Source organism: Macaca fascicularis, chromosome 18 (assembly GCF_037993035.2).
Source record: "Macaca fascicularis isolate 582-1 chromosome 18, T2T-MFA8v1.1".
Taxonomy (NCBI): domain Eukaryota; kingdom Metazoa; phylum Chordata; class Mammalia; order Primates; family Cercopithecidae; genus Macaca; species Macaca fascicularis.
In genome coordinates this window covers 58,333,136-58,351,031 of record NC_088392.1, presented here as the reverse complement: position 1 = coordinate 58,351,031, position 17,896 = coordinate 58,333,136, and the positions used below count along the sequence as shown (strand labels likewise).

Sequence of the window (17,896 nt, the reverse complement as noted above, 5' to 3'; positions counted from 1 at the left end):
TTCTTTGTATTGGCTACTAATACTATTATAAACAAATCTGTCACCTTATATAGCAATTTTTCATGACTCCACCCTCAGCCTTGCCTTCATCTTGTTTTTCCTGTTGTATTCCATTCACGCTTACGTCCTCATCCAGTTAAATGTTATATTGTGGTCATGTGATTTTGATAAGCACCTGAAATCTTTTTTGGAACAAGCTAAAATTATAAATAAAATAACAGGTAAGTGTGTTTAAAGTTGCGTTTCATCTTAGACATCTTTATTTCTAATGCCAGATACACTTGTGATGAAAATCAATGCAACAGATGCAGATGAGCCCAATACCCTGAATTCTAAAATTTCCTATAGGATCGTATCTCTGGAGCCTGCTTATCCTCCAGTGTTCTACCTAAATAAAGATACAGGAGAGATTTATACAACCAGTGTTACCTTGGACAGAGAGGTAAATTAATATGTTATGTTGCCCATCTTTAAACTCTGTATCCTTTCCAGTTTCTCCTCTCTTTTTCTTATTTTGTTCTGTATTCCTTATCCATAGGATAACTCTTGGAATTACTCTCTTTTAGGGATGGGCTGTTCAATATGGGCCATGTGACTATTGAGCACTTAAAATGTGACTGACCCAAATTGTAATGTGCTGTATGCGTGTTGAATGTGTAATATAGGCACCAGATTTGAAAAACTTAATATGAAAAATGCAGAATATGACGTTAATGTTTTTCGTGATCATTGCATGTTAAAATAATATTTTAGATATCATGGATTACATAAAATATACTTGTTTAAAATTGTTATCACATGTTTCTTTTTAAAATGTGACTACTAGAAGATTTAAAATTACATAAAGACAGCACCCTTCTAGGGCCTCTCCTATCAGGGTTTTGTTTACTAGAGATTCCTAAAACGTTTCTCAGTTTGCAGTTCTCTAACGAAACATTAGGAGGCTCCTACACTGCTAGTACATAGGAGACGGTGAGGAAAGGGATGAAAACAGGAATCCTAGTTAGAGAATAAAGTATCTATAAAGGAGAGAATTACTCTAAATCCCAAATTGAAGGAAAATTTGAGTAGGTTTACTAGGAAGGCGTTTCTCTCAAAGATTTCACTTTGTTTAACTCAAAGGGAAATTTTTAAATAAAAAGGGGAGATCGAAGATTTTTTAAATGATGTATACATAAAGGTTTTAACAGGGTACAAGAGTAAAGTGTCATTGATCCTAAAGATACACTCTTTGTCATCAGATATAAATCATCATCCAAATGCATTACGTTCAGTATTTCTTAGAAAAATGATTTAATTCTGCCCAAATTGGAAGGATTGCGCCCAATAGGCTTAAGGGGATGTTTGTAAAATTAAAGAATATGATTCATCTAAAATTCTACTCTATACCTTTTCACATAAAATTAGAATGGAAACGTGTTACTTTGCATTGGTAGTGTGATTTTTAACAAGCTGCTGTTTCTAAAGGACAGAAAGTTTAACCAATAATAATGGCTGTTAACTTACTGGGCATTTACCTTCTGCCAGGTACTGTTCTAAGCCTTTTTATGGATTAACCCATTTAATCCACATAGAAACCCTGTGAGGCAGATTCACTTATTATCCTCATCTTATACATAAAGAACCCAAAGGTCAAAGGGATTAAGTGCGTGTCCAACACAGTCAGTAAGTGACAGTGCCAGAATTGGAACCCAGGCAGCTGGCTCCAGGGTCCTGGTGTCCTGCTGTGCAATGAGTGCTTCTGCCCTATGCAGGACCCCAAGCCCTGGCACTACCTGCCATCCTAAATTCCAGCCACACTGAACAGAACCATAGTAAGGAGACCTCATGGAAGAAAAGAAGTGACATCTGAGAAGCCGTTCTCTAGGACACGTACTATAAGAATCAAATCTCTGGGGAATTCTGGACAAAGTTCACCCAGTTTTGCCTTCACTAGCCAAGTTTATTTAGGACCAGGTTTTCCTCACTGAGAATGAAGTGCGGGACAGAAAGAACCAATTCCTACAGTTCCACCTCACTTTCAGCAGAGAATAAGCTACATTTTCAACCGTGGCTCCTTTGTGCAGACTTCTCCTGATAATATCACCAATGACATATTGAAGAATTTGACTGTCTGCAACTCCTGAGGCTTTTCTGTTCTTCTGCAAAAGCTCTGACTGCAAGTAAATAGTATCTTCACACAAATAATAGCAGATCATAAAACTGATTTGTAAATAAAATATACTGTGGTACATGATAAACTGGACTAAAACCAGAAAGCCAGATTGAAGAGTGACTCTTTTCACCCAGCTGGACATTTTTCATTGCTCTGCAGGAACACAGCAGCTACACTTTGACGGTAGAAGCAAGAGATGGCAATGGAGAAGTTACTGACAAGCCTGTAAAACAAGCTCAAGTTCAGATTCGTATTTTGGATGTCAATGACAATATACCTGTAGTAGAAAATAAAGTGGTAACTATTATTCTTATAACTGTACCTATTTATATTTTAGTCCTAACTAAAAATATATCACTTATATTTGTATTTCATTGAAAAATCATGTGTTCATGTTTTGCAGCTTGAAGGGATGGTTGAAGAAAATCAAGTCAATGTAGAAGTTACACGCATAAAAGTATTCGATGCAGACGAAATAGGTTCTGATAATTGGCTAGCAAATTTTACATTTGCATCAGGAAATGAAGGGGGTTATTTCCACATAGAAACAGATGCTCAAACTAATGAAGGAATTGTGACCCTTATTAAGGTAAGTACTAAGTATTCAAAACTAGCATGGGCCAAGTTGGTGCTGGAAAGGAATCTAATGTATCTAAGCCCTGAACACTGAGAAGTGCTTTCCATACTCAATTAACTAGCACTACAGTTGTTTGAGAAAGGAGCCATCCCTATTTACCCAAGTTCTATGGTTAGGAAGTGGTCACATTATGGTTCAAATTCATATCAGGGGACTCTAATCCTAGCCAGACAGCATGGAACCAGCATCATTACTGCTTAGCTCATTTCCAGGCTTTCCTGCAGCTCATACCTGGCGATCACATTCTCACATCACAACCTCTTGCCTCTATGAGTATCCCCTCGATTACTACCTCTGATTTTATTTACTTAAGAGTAAAGCCAGGCCCCACACTTTGAGAATCCAAGGCAGGCAGATCGCTTGAACCCAGGAGTTCGAGACCAGCCTGGACAACATGGCAAATCCCTGCTTCTACCAAAAAAAATACAAAAATTAGCTGGGCAAAGCGGCACATGCCTGTAGTCCCAGCTACTAAGGAGGCTTACGTGGGAGAATAGCTTGAACCCAGGAAGTGGAGGCTGCAGTGAGCTGTGCTCACACCGCTGCACTCCAGCCTGGGCAACAGAGACCCTGTCTCAAAAAAATAAAAATAAAAAACCTGAAACAAAACCAGTAAACCCAGACCTCACTAATAACATCTAAAAATAAAAGCTGTGATAACTTGATAGTTAAGTGTGCCTAAGAATCACCTCATAAAACTGCATGCCAAAAATGCAGGTTCCTGGTCTCATCAACAAAAAGTTTCATTGGGCAGGTTTCAGGAACTTGTCTTTTTAAATCCAAGTGGATTTAAAAATCCACTTGTGATTCTAATATTAGTATGAGGCTCACATTTGGAAATATAGTATACTAAGTTCTTGTGCTTAATTGAGTCAATGAAGGGAAAATTGAACTAAATAGGGATATTAAGCATTTATGTCAAATTACAGGATGGGCTGGGCGCGGTGGCTTACGCCTGTAATCCCATCCCAGCACTTTGGGAGGCTGAGGATGGCGGATCACGAGGTCAGGAGTTCGAGACCAGCCTGGCCAACATGCTGAAACCCCATCTCTAGTACCAGAAATACAAAAATTAGCCAAGCATGGTAATGCGTGCCTGTAATCACAGCTTCTCAGGAGGCTGAGGCAGGAGAATCACTTGAATCTCGGAAGCAGAGGTTGCAGTGAGCCGAGGTTGTGCCATTGCCCTCAAGCCTGGGCAACAGAGTGAGACTCCGTCTCAAGAAATATATATATATATATATATATATATATATATATATATATAAAACAGGATGGATTTGTATGTCACAAAATAGGTAAGGAATAATATCAGTGTATTTTAAGTAGCTTATATTAGAATTGCCTTACCAGATTTTAAAATAAAATGCAAAGCTACAGTTCCAAAATACTATTTCATTAAGTTACACATAGGCAAAAATTGATTCCAGAAGTTTCTAAATTCTTACGAAAACTTAATATATAACAGACTGGGTAAAACTCTGACAGTGGAAAGAGGAATAATGGTGATCTAAATGTATAACAGAATAGAGAAGCATTAATTTGAGGTTTCATGATAATTGAGCACTACTTATTGACAGCTACTATATGTGTTTAAGCCATCTTTTTAAAAGCAGAGGAAAATTGAATAACATCATGTTTAAAGGGAAGAACTCATGATTATTGAAGAAATGGATCATGTCATTCGAGACAAAATCAGTTTATCTGCTTGTGTATAAATATAATTTTAGCCGTCAATTATAGGTATGACCATGCCAGATACCTGAGATAGAAAAGCCAATTGCACACACAAGGAGAAACAGATATTGATGAATGACAGAGGTGCTAGCATAGAATTGTCATGTGCCACATATGAACGTTTCAGTCAGTGACAGATTACATATATGACGATGACCCCGTAAAATTATAATGGAGCTGAAAAATACGGAGGAAGGATGTAAAGGAAGAAAATCGTTTTGTATAGATGCACAGTGTGTTTGTGTCTTAAGCTAAGGCTCATTACAAAAGAGTCAAAAAGTTAAGAAAATATTAAAAGGTTTATAGAGTTATGGTAAGCTAAGGCTAATTTATTATTGGAGAAAGTATTTTTTTAATTTAGTGTAGCCTAGGTACAGTACTTACAGTCTACAGTAGCGTATGGTAATGTCTTAGGCCTTCATATCCATCCACTCGCTCACTCACAGTAACTTCCAGTCTTGCAAGCACCACTTACGGTGAGTGTTCTATACAGCTGTACCGTTTTTCAAATCTTTACTATCATATTTTTACTATACCTTTTCTATATTTAAGCATGTTTAAGTACACAAATACTTACTATTGTATTATAATTGCCTGCAATATTCAGTACAGTAACATGCTATACAGGTTTGTAGCATAGGAGCAATAGACTATACCATATAGTCTATAGACTATACCATATAGTGTAGGTGTATAGTAGGCTTTACCATCTAGGTATGTGTGAGTTCACTCTGTGATGTTTGCACCTAAACAAAATTGCTAGACAATGCATTTCTCAAATCATTAAGCAATGCATGACTGTGTTTTTAGTGTACTATGATAGCACAAAAAAGGGATATAGTTGTTTCTATCAAGAAGGATGTAGATAAAAAAAAATAATAAAATGAGTATTAAAATGAAAGCAACCGAGTGAGATAATTACAAAGTCACTGTCTCAATTATATAATGAATTGCTTCCAAATTATACGGGCAGCAATCAGATTCCATTGAAAGGAATTTAGACAGAAAAGATACGCAAGTAGCAAATACCCACATGAAAAGGTGCCAACACCATTAGTCATTAGGGAAAATCAAATTAAAACTATAAGAGATATCACTTTACCTTCTAGAATGGCAGAAATGAATGTCTTAGTCCGTTTGGGCTACTACAACAAAATGCCATTATCTGGGTAGCTTATTAACAACAAATTTATTTCTCACAGTTCTGGAGGCTGGAAAGCCCAAGATCAAAGCAGATGCAGTGTCTGGGCAGGTCCTGCTTTCTGGCTTATACACAGTGCCTTCTTCTTGTATGGTCACATAGCGGAACATCCAACAAGCTCCACTGGGCATCTTTTAAAAGAACATTGATCCCAAGGTCTCCGAAAAGCCCCACTCTTAATATCATCACTTTGAGAGTCAGGATTTCAGCACATGAGTTTTAAGGGGACACAAACATTCAGACAATAGCAGTCAACAAGATTGACAACACCAATTATTGGCAAATGTATAGAGAAACTGGATTGCTGGTGGAAATGTAAAATGATACAGGCGGTTTGACAGTTTCTTTTAAAAGTTACACAAGAGTAGTTATATGACCCAGTGATTTGATTCTTAGGTTTCCACCCAAGAAAAATTAAAACATGTCTATACAAAGACATGTATGCAAATGTTCATGGCAGCATTAGTCATAATAATAAAAAAACTAATAGCAGGTCCAAATGTCCATCAGCTGGTGAGTAGATAAACAGAATGTGGTGTATTCATATAATGGAATACTCATGAGCAATAAAAAGGAATGAAGTACTCATACAAGCTACAACACGGATGAACCTCAAAAACATTATGCTATGGACCAGGCATGGTGGCTCCCGCCTGTAATCCCAGCACTTTGGGAGGCCAAGGTTGGGGAATCACCTGAGCTCAGGAGTTTGAGACCAGCCTGGGCAACACAGTGAAAACCTGTCTCTACTAAAAACACAAAAAATTAGCCAGATGTGGTAGTGCACGCCTGTAATTCCAGATGCTTGGGAGGTTGAAGCAGGAGAATCACTTGAACCCGGGAGGCAGAGATTGCTGTGAGCCAGTATCACTTCACAGCATCCCAGTCTAAGAGACAGAGTGAGACTCCATCTCAAAAAAAAAAAAAAAATTGTTGATTATGCTGTGTGTAAGGAGCCAGACACAAAATACTACATATTATATGATTCCATTTACTTGAAATTTCTAGAAAAGGCGAAACAATGGGGATAGAAAGCAGATTGGGATTGCTTAGAGTGGGGAGCGTGAGTGGGGACTGACTACAAACACACATAAAGGAACTTTTGGGGGTAATGGGGTGTTCTAAAACTGGACCATAGTGATGACTGCAAATCCAGACCTCATCATGCTGTACACTTAAAGCAGGTGAATTTTACTGGATATAAGTTATACCTGAATGAAGCCGTCCAAAAAGGATAAAGGAGATGAGCAGATATTTTTCAATATGGAAATAGAGATAGTAAATAGTCACATGAGAAAAATTCACAGCTTTGTTAACAAGTTAACAAACTTATAATCTTTAATGTTATTAAAAAATGGCAAAAATGGAAATGATAAAATAAGTTTACAGAATTATAAAAAATAGGGATCTCTTCCTTCACACAGGACTCTAGATACTGAAAATTTTCCATTTGCTTTGGCGCATTATGGCTATTTATGGAAAACATGAAACACATCGCCCCAGTACCTAGCTTTTTTTTTTTTTTTTTTTTCATTGTCTTGGCCTTTGGATACTAATGACATCTGAGTGGAAGATTTTGTTTCTCATCCGGCATAGATCATGCCATGAAACAAGCATGTCAAGTGCAAGAGTGACTTAAATAACAAGCTTTCACAAAGATATGACAATCACAAAGGATGTATTTTCTCTAGTCTTTGTCTCCTGTGTCCTTGTCTCAAAATCACAGTGATCCATATTTTCAAAGGGGACAGAAGTTGTGATCCATCCAGAGCCCAGTAGAGAGGAAAACTGACTGATTTTGGTGAAAATAAGTAGTGGTAGCTCCAAAGGAAGGAAATTCACAATGAATCCTCCAAAAAACAAGTGAAAAGCTTTGCTTTGCTGTAATTCATGTAAACATGCCTAATATATTTAATTTTATACCGAAGAAACAAGCAAAAATGTTCAGTGCATCTAAACGGTCAGAGACACTAGAAATAAAAAGCAACAGGACCTAAGTAAACTTTAACTAGGTAATTCTTTTAGTAATAGGATATAGGTCAACAGAGGAAAAATAATGTGTAAAAAAATGTTGACAGCAGCATTAATTATATTTAGAAATTGTGATAGCCCAAATGCCTAATTATAGAATGACTGTCTATATCTAAGTAGTAGAATACTATGGAAATGTTTATAAAAAGAAACATTGAAAAGTTGGACCATAAAATATGTATACAGTAATGAACTGATTATTTCAAATGGAAATTGTGCTATTACAAAGAACTATTTGAAGAAAGGTTAATCTTTTATGGAATTAACAGCAAACCAGATATTAATATATATTATGCTAAAAAAAAAGAGGAGAGTGGGGTTCTCTGTTTAAACAAATTTGAAAACTCTAGGTTTCTTCTTTACTCCAGGAGTTCAAGTATTTTAATATGCTAATGTGCAATACATAGCTATATTAGAGGGACAGAACTCACAGAGCTATCACTACTTATTTTCACTGAAATAAACCCATGGAACACATTTTAAGGAATATTGATTTATACTGAATGCCCACTATTTTTTTACATTAGAAAAAAAATCAGATTGTGGCCAGGCGCGGTGGCTCAAGCTTGTAATCCCAGCACTTTGGGAGGCCGAGATGGGCGGATCACGAGGTCAGGAGATCGAGACCATGCTGGCTAACACGGTGAAACCCCGTCTCTACTAAAAAATACAAAAAATTAGCCGGGCGAGGTGGCGGGCGCCTGTGGTCCCAGCTACTCGGGAGGCTGAGGCGGGAGAATGGCGTGAACCCAGGAGGCGGAGCTTGCAGTGAGCTGAGATCGGGCCACTGCACTCCAGCCTGGGCGACAGAGCGAGACTCCGTCTCAAAAAAAAAAAAAAAAAAAAAAAATCAGATTGTTAAAGATAAATATATATGCACACACACACACACATATATACAGATGAATGTGTGTGTATGTTTTGAGACAGGGTCTCGCTGTATTGCCCAGGCAGAAGTGCAGTGGCATGATCATGGCTCACTGCAGCCTCAACCCCCTGGGCTCAAGCAATCCTTCCACCTCAGCCTCCTGAGTAGCTAGGACTACAGGCACGAGCTATCATGCCCAGCTAATTTTTGTATTTTTTGTACAGATGGGAACTCCCTATGTTGCCCAGGCTGGTCTCAAATTTCTGGGCTCAAGTGATCTACCTGCCTTGGCTTCCCAAAGTGCTGGGATTACAGGCATGAGCCACCATGCCTGAACAAAATATATATGTATTTACAATGATTTCAACATTTAGAAAAATAAATTGGTAATGCTTCCTAAACATCCTTAACATTTATGACTATCCAGATTGACAGAGAATTTTTATTTGCTTGGTGTCAGTGTCAGAGTTGGAATATTCAGTGCTGCTATATTTCCTGTGCATTAAATTATTATATCTAACATTAAAACCACATGTGTATATGTATATGTGTGTGTGTCTTCTGTTTTCTCTTTGAAAAGAATTCCCTTTGGTTTTCCCTTTTAGGAAGTAGATTATGAAGAAATGAAGAATCTTGACTTCAGTGTTATTGTCACTAATAAAGCAGCTTTTCACAAGTCAATTAGGAGTAAATACAAGCCTACACCCATTCCCATCAAGGTTAAAGTGAAAAATGTGAAAGAAGGCATTCATTTTAAAAGCAGTGTCATCTCAACTTACGTTAGCGAGAGCATGGACAAATCAAGCAAAGGCCAAATAATTGGAAAATTTCAAGCTTTTGATGAGGACACTGGACTACTAGCCCGTGCAAGGTAAGAGAGAGTGACACGTGTATTTCTTTATTTTAAATTATTTTCAGTGCCTATTTTCAAAAATCATAATGAAATCTGAACACTTCATTCCTTCAAATCCAGCATTATAGTTCCCCAAAGGTCTACAAGTTAAATTTTCCAAAGATGTGTCTATAACTGAGAGATGAGGGGGAATTTTCACCAGAATCCACCTTCCTTAACCACCTGTGTGTGAGGAGGAAGCTGGTTTACTCACCTCTGAAACAGTTCTGGCTAGAGACGGCTAAAATGCAACAAAGGAAAAGTTCAGGAGAAAACTTTTTTTTTTTTTTTTGAGACGGAGTCTAGCTCTGTTGCCCAGGCTGGAGTGCAATGGCCGGATCTCAGCTCACTGCAAGCCCTGCCTCCCGGGTTCACGCCATTCTCCTGCCTCAGCCTCCCGAGTAGCTGGGAGTACAGGCGCCCGCCACCTCGCCCGGCTAATTTTTTTTGTATTTTAGTAGAGACGGGGTTTCACCGTGTTAGCCAGGATGGTCTCGATCTCCTGAACTCGTGATCCGCCTGTCTTATTTCCTAAAAGATTATTATTGGAGGGTAAGAACATACCAGATAGCATCCACAAGATTTACTTTACACAAGTTACGTAATGTATTTTAATATGGGGAAACCAGCTTTACTTAACCCATAAATCTTGGGAATGAATCTTCGTTTAAACCTATTTGTTTCAGAGATGAATGAGCCTTCTGCACTGTTTATGTTTGTCTTGATCATGGTGACCTTTACTCAGAGTACATTTATTGAGAACCTACAAGACGCTCACTGTGTTAGAAGAGACTGGCTTGTGTCCACTCTGTAGTGGCACCTTATTGTGTGACGCTTTCAAATTTTCAAAGTAAATGTACATCTTAGATCTCAGTGCCATGCCACGGAAAGACCATTCTCTACAGAGCTGTTATTTATGGAGCTCTAGTTACTGTTATTGCAGTTGAATTTAAAGAATCCCCACCTGCTGTCCCAGACACGTTAGTGACTTCCTGCTCAGTGCCCGAGCTGCCTGGTCGCTTGAGTGTCCTTATGCACCTGTGTCCCTGTCTTACTCCGTTTGAGCTGCTGTAACAAAAATACATTAGACCGAGTAATTTATAAACAACAGATTCGTTACTCACAGTTCTGAAGGCTAGGAAGTCCATCAAGGCACCAGCCAACAGATTTGGTATCTGGTGAGTATCGCTGTGTGCTTCCAAGATGGCACCATCTTGCTGCATCCTCACGTGGCCAAAGGAGCAGGGAAACTCATTGGAGCCTCTTTTTTAAGAGCACTAATTCCATTCTTGACGGTGGTGCCCTCATGACTTAATCACTTACCAAAAGCCCCACCTCTTAATATGATCATATTGGGTATTAGGCTCCAACATAAGAATTTCCAAGGGTTACAAACATTAAAATCATAGCAGTCCCTGTGTACCAGTGCTTCATAAAACATTGTATTTAAGTGCCTTGCCAAGTGTAGCAAGAATGAAAATGTGGAAGAAGCTCCTCAACAACCTTTTTCCTTTTAGTGAATCTCCTTTTCATGGAATTCCTTAAATAACGTTTTTTCCAAAATAATGTTAACAAACAGCTTCCACCATGTTTTCTGTAGTGCCTTGGTGACATTCTTTGGCCCACTCTGCTTCTCTTATGTGGTCTAGTTGGTCTAGTTTTAATATTCTCAGCTCTATACCTCACAAGACAATATACCCTAACTGAATTCCCAAAATTGAGGATGAATTTTCTATATGATCATTTCTCACTGCTGTCTACATAGAAACTTGTATGTTCAAACTAATTATATGCCAATAATATGTGGCCACTTATTGAAGCTTCTGTTTCCCACCAAATTATTTACTTTTGGCTGCGGTTTTTTTTTTTTTTTTTTTTTTTTTTTTTTTTTTTTAGGGGCCATGAATACATCAAAAGATGTGTGTTCTGCCTGGAAGAATAATGAACCCTGCCTCTTTCATTTCTTAGTGTTTGATTGTATTCTTTAGAACACAGTTACAGAATTTTAGAAAGAAAAGATCTTAAAGACCAGCTCAAACCTATTATTTTACAGATAAGGAATGGAGGCACAGCCAAGTTAAATTATTTTCCAAATGTTCACCTAACTAATTAGTGGTTGTTATTTTGAAACATTGATAAGGAGCTGGGCGCAGTGGGTTCATGCCTGGCATCTCACACTCAAGAATCTGAGGCAGGAGGATCACTTGAGGCCAGGAGTTCAAGACCAACCTGGGCAACACAGCAAGACCTTGTCTCTCCAAAAAAAAAAATTTTTTTTAATTAGCCAGGCGTGGTGGCACAGGTTTGTAGTCCCCACTACTGGGGAGGCTTAGGTAGGGGGATTGCTTAAGTCTTGGAGTTCAAGGTTCCAGTGAGTTGCCATCACACTACTGCACTCCAGACTCTTTGTCGTAATTTACTGTTTTATTGATTATTCATGTGTATCAGTTGTTTACAGATATTTGCTATAACACACAAGCAGCTATGCTACTTGAATGATGTCTAGCTTTTACAACAGAGAACAGAAAATTTCTTACATTAAACAGAGCATCACATTGTGAAATGTAATCCCTATTCCTAAGACTCTGCCTTTATTATCAGTATGAATGTTGGTAAACCATAGACAGCGACTTATGTCCAAGCTTTAAAATTTCAGACATGAAATTCAAAACTAATTGTGAAAATCAAAATGTATTATTATTTACTGGTAGCAATATTAAGAGGCAGAAAAACTTAGTTCAAGTGTATAATTGGAAATAGCACTATAAATAAATATTGCTGTAAATTAGCCACTCATTCCTGTGTGCCTCGAAGCCACTTAACAGAAAATAAATTAACAATTTGATTGAGCAAAGCAACATACTCATATGTTTGGTTGGTACTGGTATTTGTATGTTAAACTCATTGGTATTAATGAACTAATTACATACTTTTTTTTTTTTTCTTTGAGACTGAGTCTCGCTCTGTCGCCCAGGCTGGAGTGCAGTGGCACGATCTCGGCTCACTGCAAGCTCTGCTTCCCAGGTTCAAGCAGTTCTGCTAAAGCCTCCCAAATAGCTGGAATTACAGGCACCCACCACCACGCCCAGATAATTTTTGTATTTTTAGTAGAGATGGAGTTTTACCCTCTTGGTCAGGCTGGTCTTGAACTCCTGACCTCAGGTGATCCACCCGCCTCGGCCTCCCAAAGTGCTGGGATTATAGGCGTGAGCCACTGCGCCCAACCCCTGGGATCGCTGGTTTTTAAAGTTGATGTTTATAAATGTTGCTAACACCCCCAATAAACAACAGGACATAAGACTGCTCTTCTCCACCAGTCCTTATTGTATGACTAAGTTATTCCCCAAAAGTTTAACCCAAATTTAAGGGACACTAAATCAAATGCCATAGGACAGACTGCAGAGCAACTTAAAAACTTGGGTTAGTGGTTAGTGGACAGAAGAGAATCACCCTTAATTTTATGTCTTGGATATGTTACAGGAATAAGGAAGGTCCAATTTACATGTGACGTGCGGTAACAAGAGGGGCTTTTAGGATGGTTTTACGAAATTAACAACATTCAAACAAATGCCTGTAATAAGAACATATTTAATGAGAAGAAAAGGAAGCTTGAAAGAGCTGTAGGTGTTAGAGATTTCCAGTTCATGCAGAATTCAAAATTAATTTTATGTTTGTTTTATGACAGATATGTAAAATTAGAAGATAGAGACAATTGGATCTCTCTGGATTCTGTCACATCTGAAATTAAACTTGCAAAACTTCCTGATTTTGAATCTAGATATGTTCAAAATGGCACATATACTGTAAAGATTGTGGCCATATCAGAAGGTGAGTTATTAAATAGATCCTTTTCTTGGTTGTATGTATTTAGATTTTTATTTTCCAACATCAGAAACCTTTGTTTTGATTGTGTATAAAAACCTAATCTCAGCCGGGAGCAGTGGCTCACGCCTGTAACCCCAACACTTTGGGAGCCTGAGGCAGGTGGATCACAAGGTCGAGAGATCAAGACCATTCTGGCCAACATGGTGAAACCCCATCTCTACTGAAAATACAAAAGCCGGGTATGGTGGTGTGCACCTATAGTCCCAGCTACTAGGGAGGCTGAGGCAGGGGAATCACTTGAACCTGGGAGGTGGAGGTTGCAGTGAGCAGAGATCACGCCACTGCACTCCAGCCTGGTGACAAAGCGAGACTCCAACTCAAAAATAAAAAACCTAATCTCAGCCCAGCACAGTTGCTTGTGTCTGTAATCCCAGCTACTCAAGCAACTGAGATGGTAGGAACACTTGAGCCCAGGAGTTTGAGACCAGCCTGGGCAACAAAGCAAGACGCCATCTTCAAAAAAAAAAAGGAAGGGTGGATAAAATTTAAAAACAGATGTTTAAAAGATTTTTTTAATAAGATGAAATAAGCACGTAATTTCTCCAGTAGATAAACCTCACATTTCTACTTGGTAAGTGGATTAGAAGATACTATTTGGTCCAAATTTGAAACATATCTAGGATAGAAAATGTCCTAAGTGGTTACTACCTTTTCCACTCCAAATTGGCAAGGGAATTCAAACTATGTCTGTTGTCAGCAATAAGAACAGAATGTACATAATTTTTCTCTCTTATTTTTAAGACTATCCCAGAAAAACCATCACTGGCACTGTCCTTATCTACGTTGAAGACATCAACGACAACTGTCCCACACTGATAGAGCCTGTGCAGACAATCTGTAATGATGCCCAGTATGTGAATGTTACTGCAGAGGACCTGGATGGACACCCAAACAGTGGCCCTTTCAGTTTCTCTGTCATTGACAAACCACCTGGCATGGCAGAAAAATGGAAAATAGTACACCAAGAAAGTAAGCAAAATCACTGAACTACATTGAAATCTAAATATTAAGCATGATAGATATCTAAAATATTTGTAAGTTCTATTTCTTCTCATAAATTATATTTCCAATATAGTTTTTTAAAGGAGTTTATGAAACGAGGCCCTGAACCTACTGGCATGTAGTATCTTTTATATGCTTATGGAGAGAAGAAAAATAATCTAATAGCTCTTGAAGTAGTTTTGTCTGGTAAGATGAGGAGTACCAAGCCTTTCTCAGCACCACAATTGTAGTAGGTGCCTTCTAAAAATCTTGAAGTGTAGTAACAACAATTCCATTCAAAACAACATTTACTGGGCACTTGCTGTGTGCCAGGCACTCTGCTAGCCCATCCTACATATTACCATATTTAATCCTTACTTCTAGCATTATTCCCTGATTAAAGCTGAGGATACCTTGGTTTAAGTAAGGAAAGCTCAAAGCTAGAACATGATAGAAACAACGTGACAGTGGGTTGTCTGACTCCCCTTTCCCCATGTCAGTGGACATGTCCATACGTCCATATCCGGGACATCTAGACACATGGAACATATGATGTGTTGATGTGAGTTTTCAGATGTCCTTCAGGGTGGTTTTGAATGCAGAAAAGTCTATCCAGAAAACTATTGTGTTGTAAACAATTAGGGTTCATTTCAGAAAAATTTCATAGATAATGGTCAGGTTTTTGTTTGTTTGTTTGTTTTTAATTTACAGCTTTATTGTGTTAAGTCTAGCAAATGTTTGAAATCATTTTAAGAGGGTTTGAATAATGTTTAGTGCAATTAACAAATTAAACCATCAATATTTCAAACTGTATTTACAGATTTAATATATTTAGTTTCCTTTCTTATATATTTCAGTGATCTGAATTAACAAAACCTCCCAGCCAGGCGCAGTGGCTCACGCCTGTAATCCCAGCACTTTGGGAGGCCGAGGTGGGCAGATCACAAAGTCAGGAGATTAAGACCATCCTGGCTAACACAGTGAAACCCCGTCTTTACTAAAAATACAAGAAATTAGCCAGGCGTGGTGGTGGGTGCCTACAGTCCCAGCTACTCAGGAGGCTGAGGCAGGAGAATGGCGTGAACCCAGGAGGCAGAGCTTGCAGTGAGCCGAGATCTTGCCACTGCACTTCAGCCTGGGTGACAGAGCGAGACTCCATCTGGAGAAATAAAAAAAAAAAAAACCCTCCCTTTGATGCTTATACTCTAACATTCTAGTAAATTTAACTTTCAAATACATTGAGTTGTATATTAAAGAATATTATCAATAATAAGTTGAAGCCAGGCGCGGTGGTCAGGAGTTTGAGACCAGCCTGGCCAACATGGTGAAACCCCATCTCTACTATAAATACAAAAATTAGCTGGGCATGGTGGTGGGCGCCTATAATCCCAGCTACTCAGAAGGCTGAGGCAGGTGAGTCGCTTGAACCTGGGAGGCGGAGGTTGCAGTGAGCCAAGATGGCAGCACAGCACTCCAGCCTGGGCAACAGAACGAGACTCCATTTCAAAAAGTAAGTTTAAGAGTGCTGATGTTCCTTGATCTTAGAAGGTGCATGCTGAAGAATGTCATGCTATCTGTAACTTACCTTGAAACAGTTCAGAAGCTTAAAGAAAAAGTGGATATATAGAGGGCAAAAAAGCACTGTTGCAAAATATAAACAGTTAGTGAAGAGTTTGTTAATATTCACTAAAATATTCTTTCAACTTTTCTGTAGGTTTGAATTTTTTTTCAATTTTGAAAATATATAGTGTTGAGAACAAAAAAAAAGATGGGACTAGAGAAAACAAGATCAGCCCATTGTTGGAAGCGATTACAGCTGAGGATAGGTACCATGGTGGTTATGCTCTTCTCTCTGTTACTATGTTTGAAAAATCGCCTTAATAAAGTTTTTTTTTAAAGAAATGGTAAAATAAAGGTCATTCAGTAGAAATATTAACTCACCACTTGTTTGTCACTGTATTCCCAGTATATGGAACAGTTCCTAGCTATCCTAGACCCACACACATTGGTTACAGCTAATCATCATGAAAGTAAGGTGTCCGGGTCTGACCCTTTCCTATTTAAAGTGCACGTTCAGGGCCTATAGACAAATTTTAACGAGCACACTTCAATGAGAAGTGAAGGAAGAACAACGTATCTAATTGGAGCTAAATATAATCAGCAATGAAAGAACATTTCTGGAATTTAATGTTGCCTCATCCTTGGTAATCATTCGTTTTTATTTCCTTCTGCTGCCCGACCTTATAGGTACCAGTGTGCTGCTGCAGCAAAGCGAGAAAAAGCTTGGGAGAAGTGAAATTCAGTTCCTGATTTCAGACAACCAGGGTTTTAGTTGCCCTGAGAAGCAGATGCTCACACTCACGGTTTGTGAGTGTCTGCATGGCAGCGGCTGCAGGGAAGCGCAGCGTGACTCCTACGTGGGCCTGGGACCCGCAGCAATCGCACTCATGATTTTGGCCTTTCTGCTCCTTCTGTGTAAGTCTGTAAAAGCCACTCTGTAGTGCTTTTAGGAATTTGAGTGCACTACTGGAGTTGTGTTACTATGGTAGTCATTGATTTCTTCACAGTTATTCTTTAACCACACTAGAGCACTTTGAGAGTGAACAGGGAAACAATTGATGATTGGTAAATCACCAAAGCATAATATAGGAGTCTTCAGAAATTTGTTTTATAAATGTATATCATGTTCCGATTTCAGTAACTTAGGAACTACTCTTTGGCATAAACTTCGCTGGTATTCCCATTTCGATGAGCTCTGTGAGGGCAGTGTGCTGTCTGTTCTCTTCACTGCTGTATTCCCAGTGTGTAGAACAGAGCCTTGCATGTATGTAGTAAGCACTCAGAAAAGATGTGCTGCATGACTTTGGGTTATGGGTGCAAGGTTTTTTACAAACCCAGTTTATTCCAATGGATTCTGCTTTGTACAGTCAACTTGTCAGAGCTCCACCTCCCTGGTATTCCCCGCTTGGCTTGTTTCTTCACCAGCACCAAAAGTAGGCAGACCCCCTGAGCACTTCCTGTCCTTCCTGACCATAAGATGTTCTCAACCAGTCCTGCCTGCCCTACCCACCCTCCAAAGACCTCGGGTTTCCATTTATAAAAGAACAAGGGATTGCATCCTGAGGTCACATGAAATACCACTCTACTTGACCACTGAACATGGACAGAGGGCCACCTCCAAGGCAGCCCAGGCTAGTGCAGTGACAGAGGGGGGTTCTGTTAGACAAGGGGTCCCCAACTCCCAGGCCACAGACCAGCACCTGTCTGTGGCCTGTTAGGAACCAGGGCACACAGCAGGAGGTGAGTGGTGGGTGAGTGAGTGAAGCTTCATCTGTATTTACAGCCACTCCTCATTGCTTGTGTTACCATCTGAGCTCTGCCTCCTGTCAGATGAGTGCTGGCGTTTGATTCTTATAGGAGCTCAAACTCTATTGTGAACTACTCGTGCCAAGGGATCCAGGTTGCATGTTCCTTATGAGAATGTAATGCCTGATGATCTGTCTCCCACC

General features: G+C 39.0%; 1 protein-coding gene across 5 annotated transcripts in view; it reads left to right on the top strand.

The window, feature by feature from the left end:
* The window catches only part of DSG2 (desmoglein 2), a 51,781-nt gene that overhangs the window by 25,048 nt on the left and 8,837 nt on the right, over positions 1-17,896 (top strand). For all 5 annotated transcript variants that reach the window (XM_074022677.1, XM_074022675.1, XM_074022678.1 and 2 more), the window contains 7 exons: positions 276-442; positions 2,315-2,452; positions 2,559-2,744; positions 9,235-9,500; positions 13,207-13,349; positions 14,148-14,375; positions 16,635-16,862. In XM_074022677.1, the coding sequence (XP_073878778.1) occupies positions 287-442; positions 2,315-2,452; positions 2,559-2,744; positions 9,235-9,500; positions 13,207-13,349; positions 14,148-14,375; positions 16,635-16,862 (1,345 nt within the window). In that variant the 5' untranslated portion in view covers positions 276-286. The remainder of the gene's footprint in view (positions 1-275; positions 443-2,314; positions 2,453-2,558; positions 2,745-9,234; positions 9,501-13,206; positions 13,350-14,147; positions 14,376-16,634; positions 16,863-17,896) is intronic.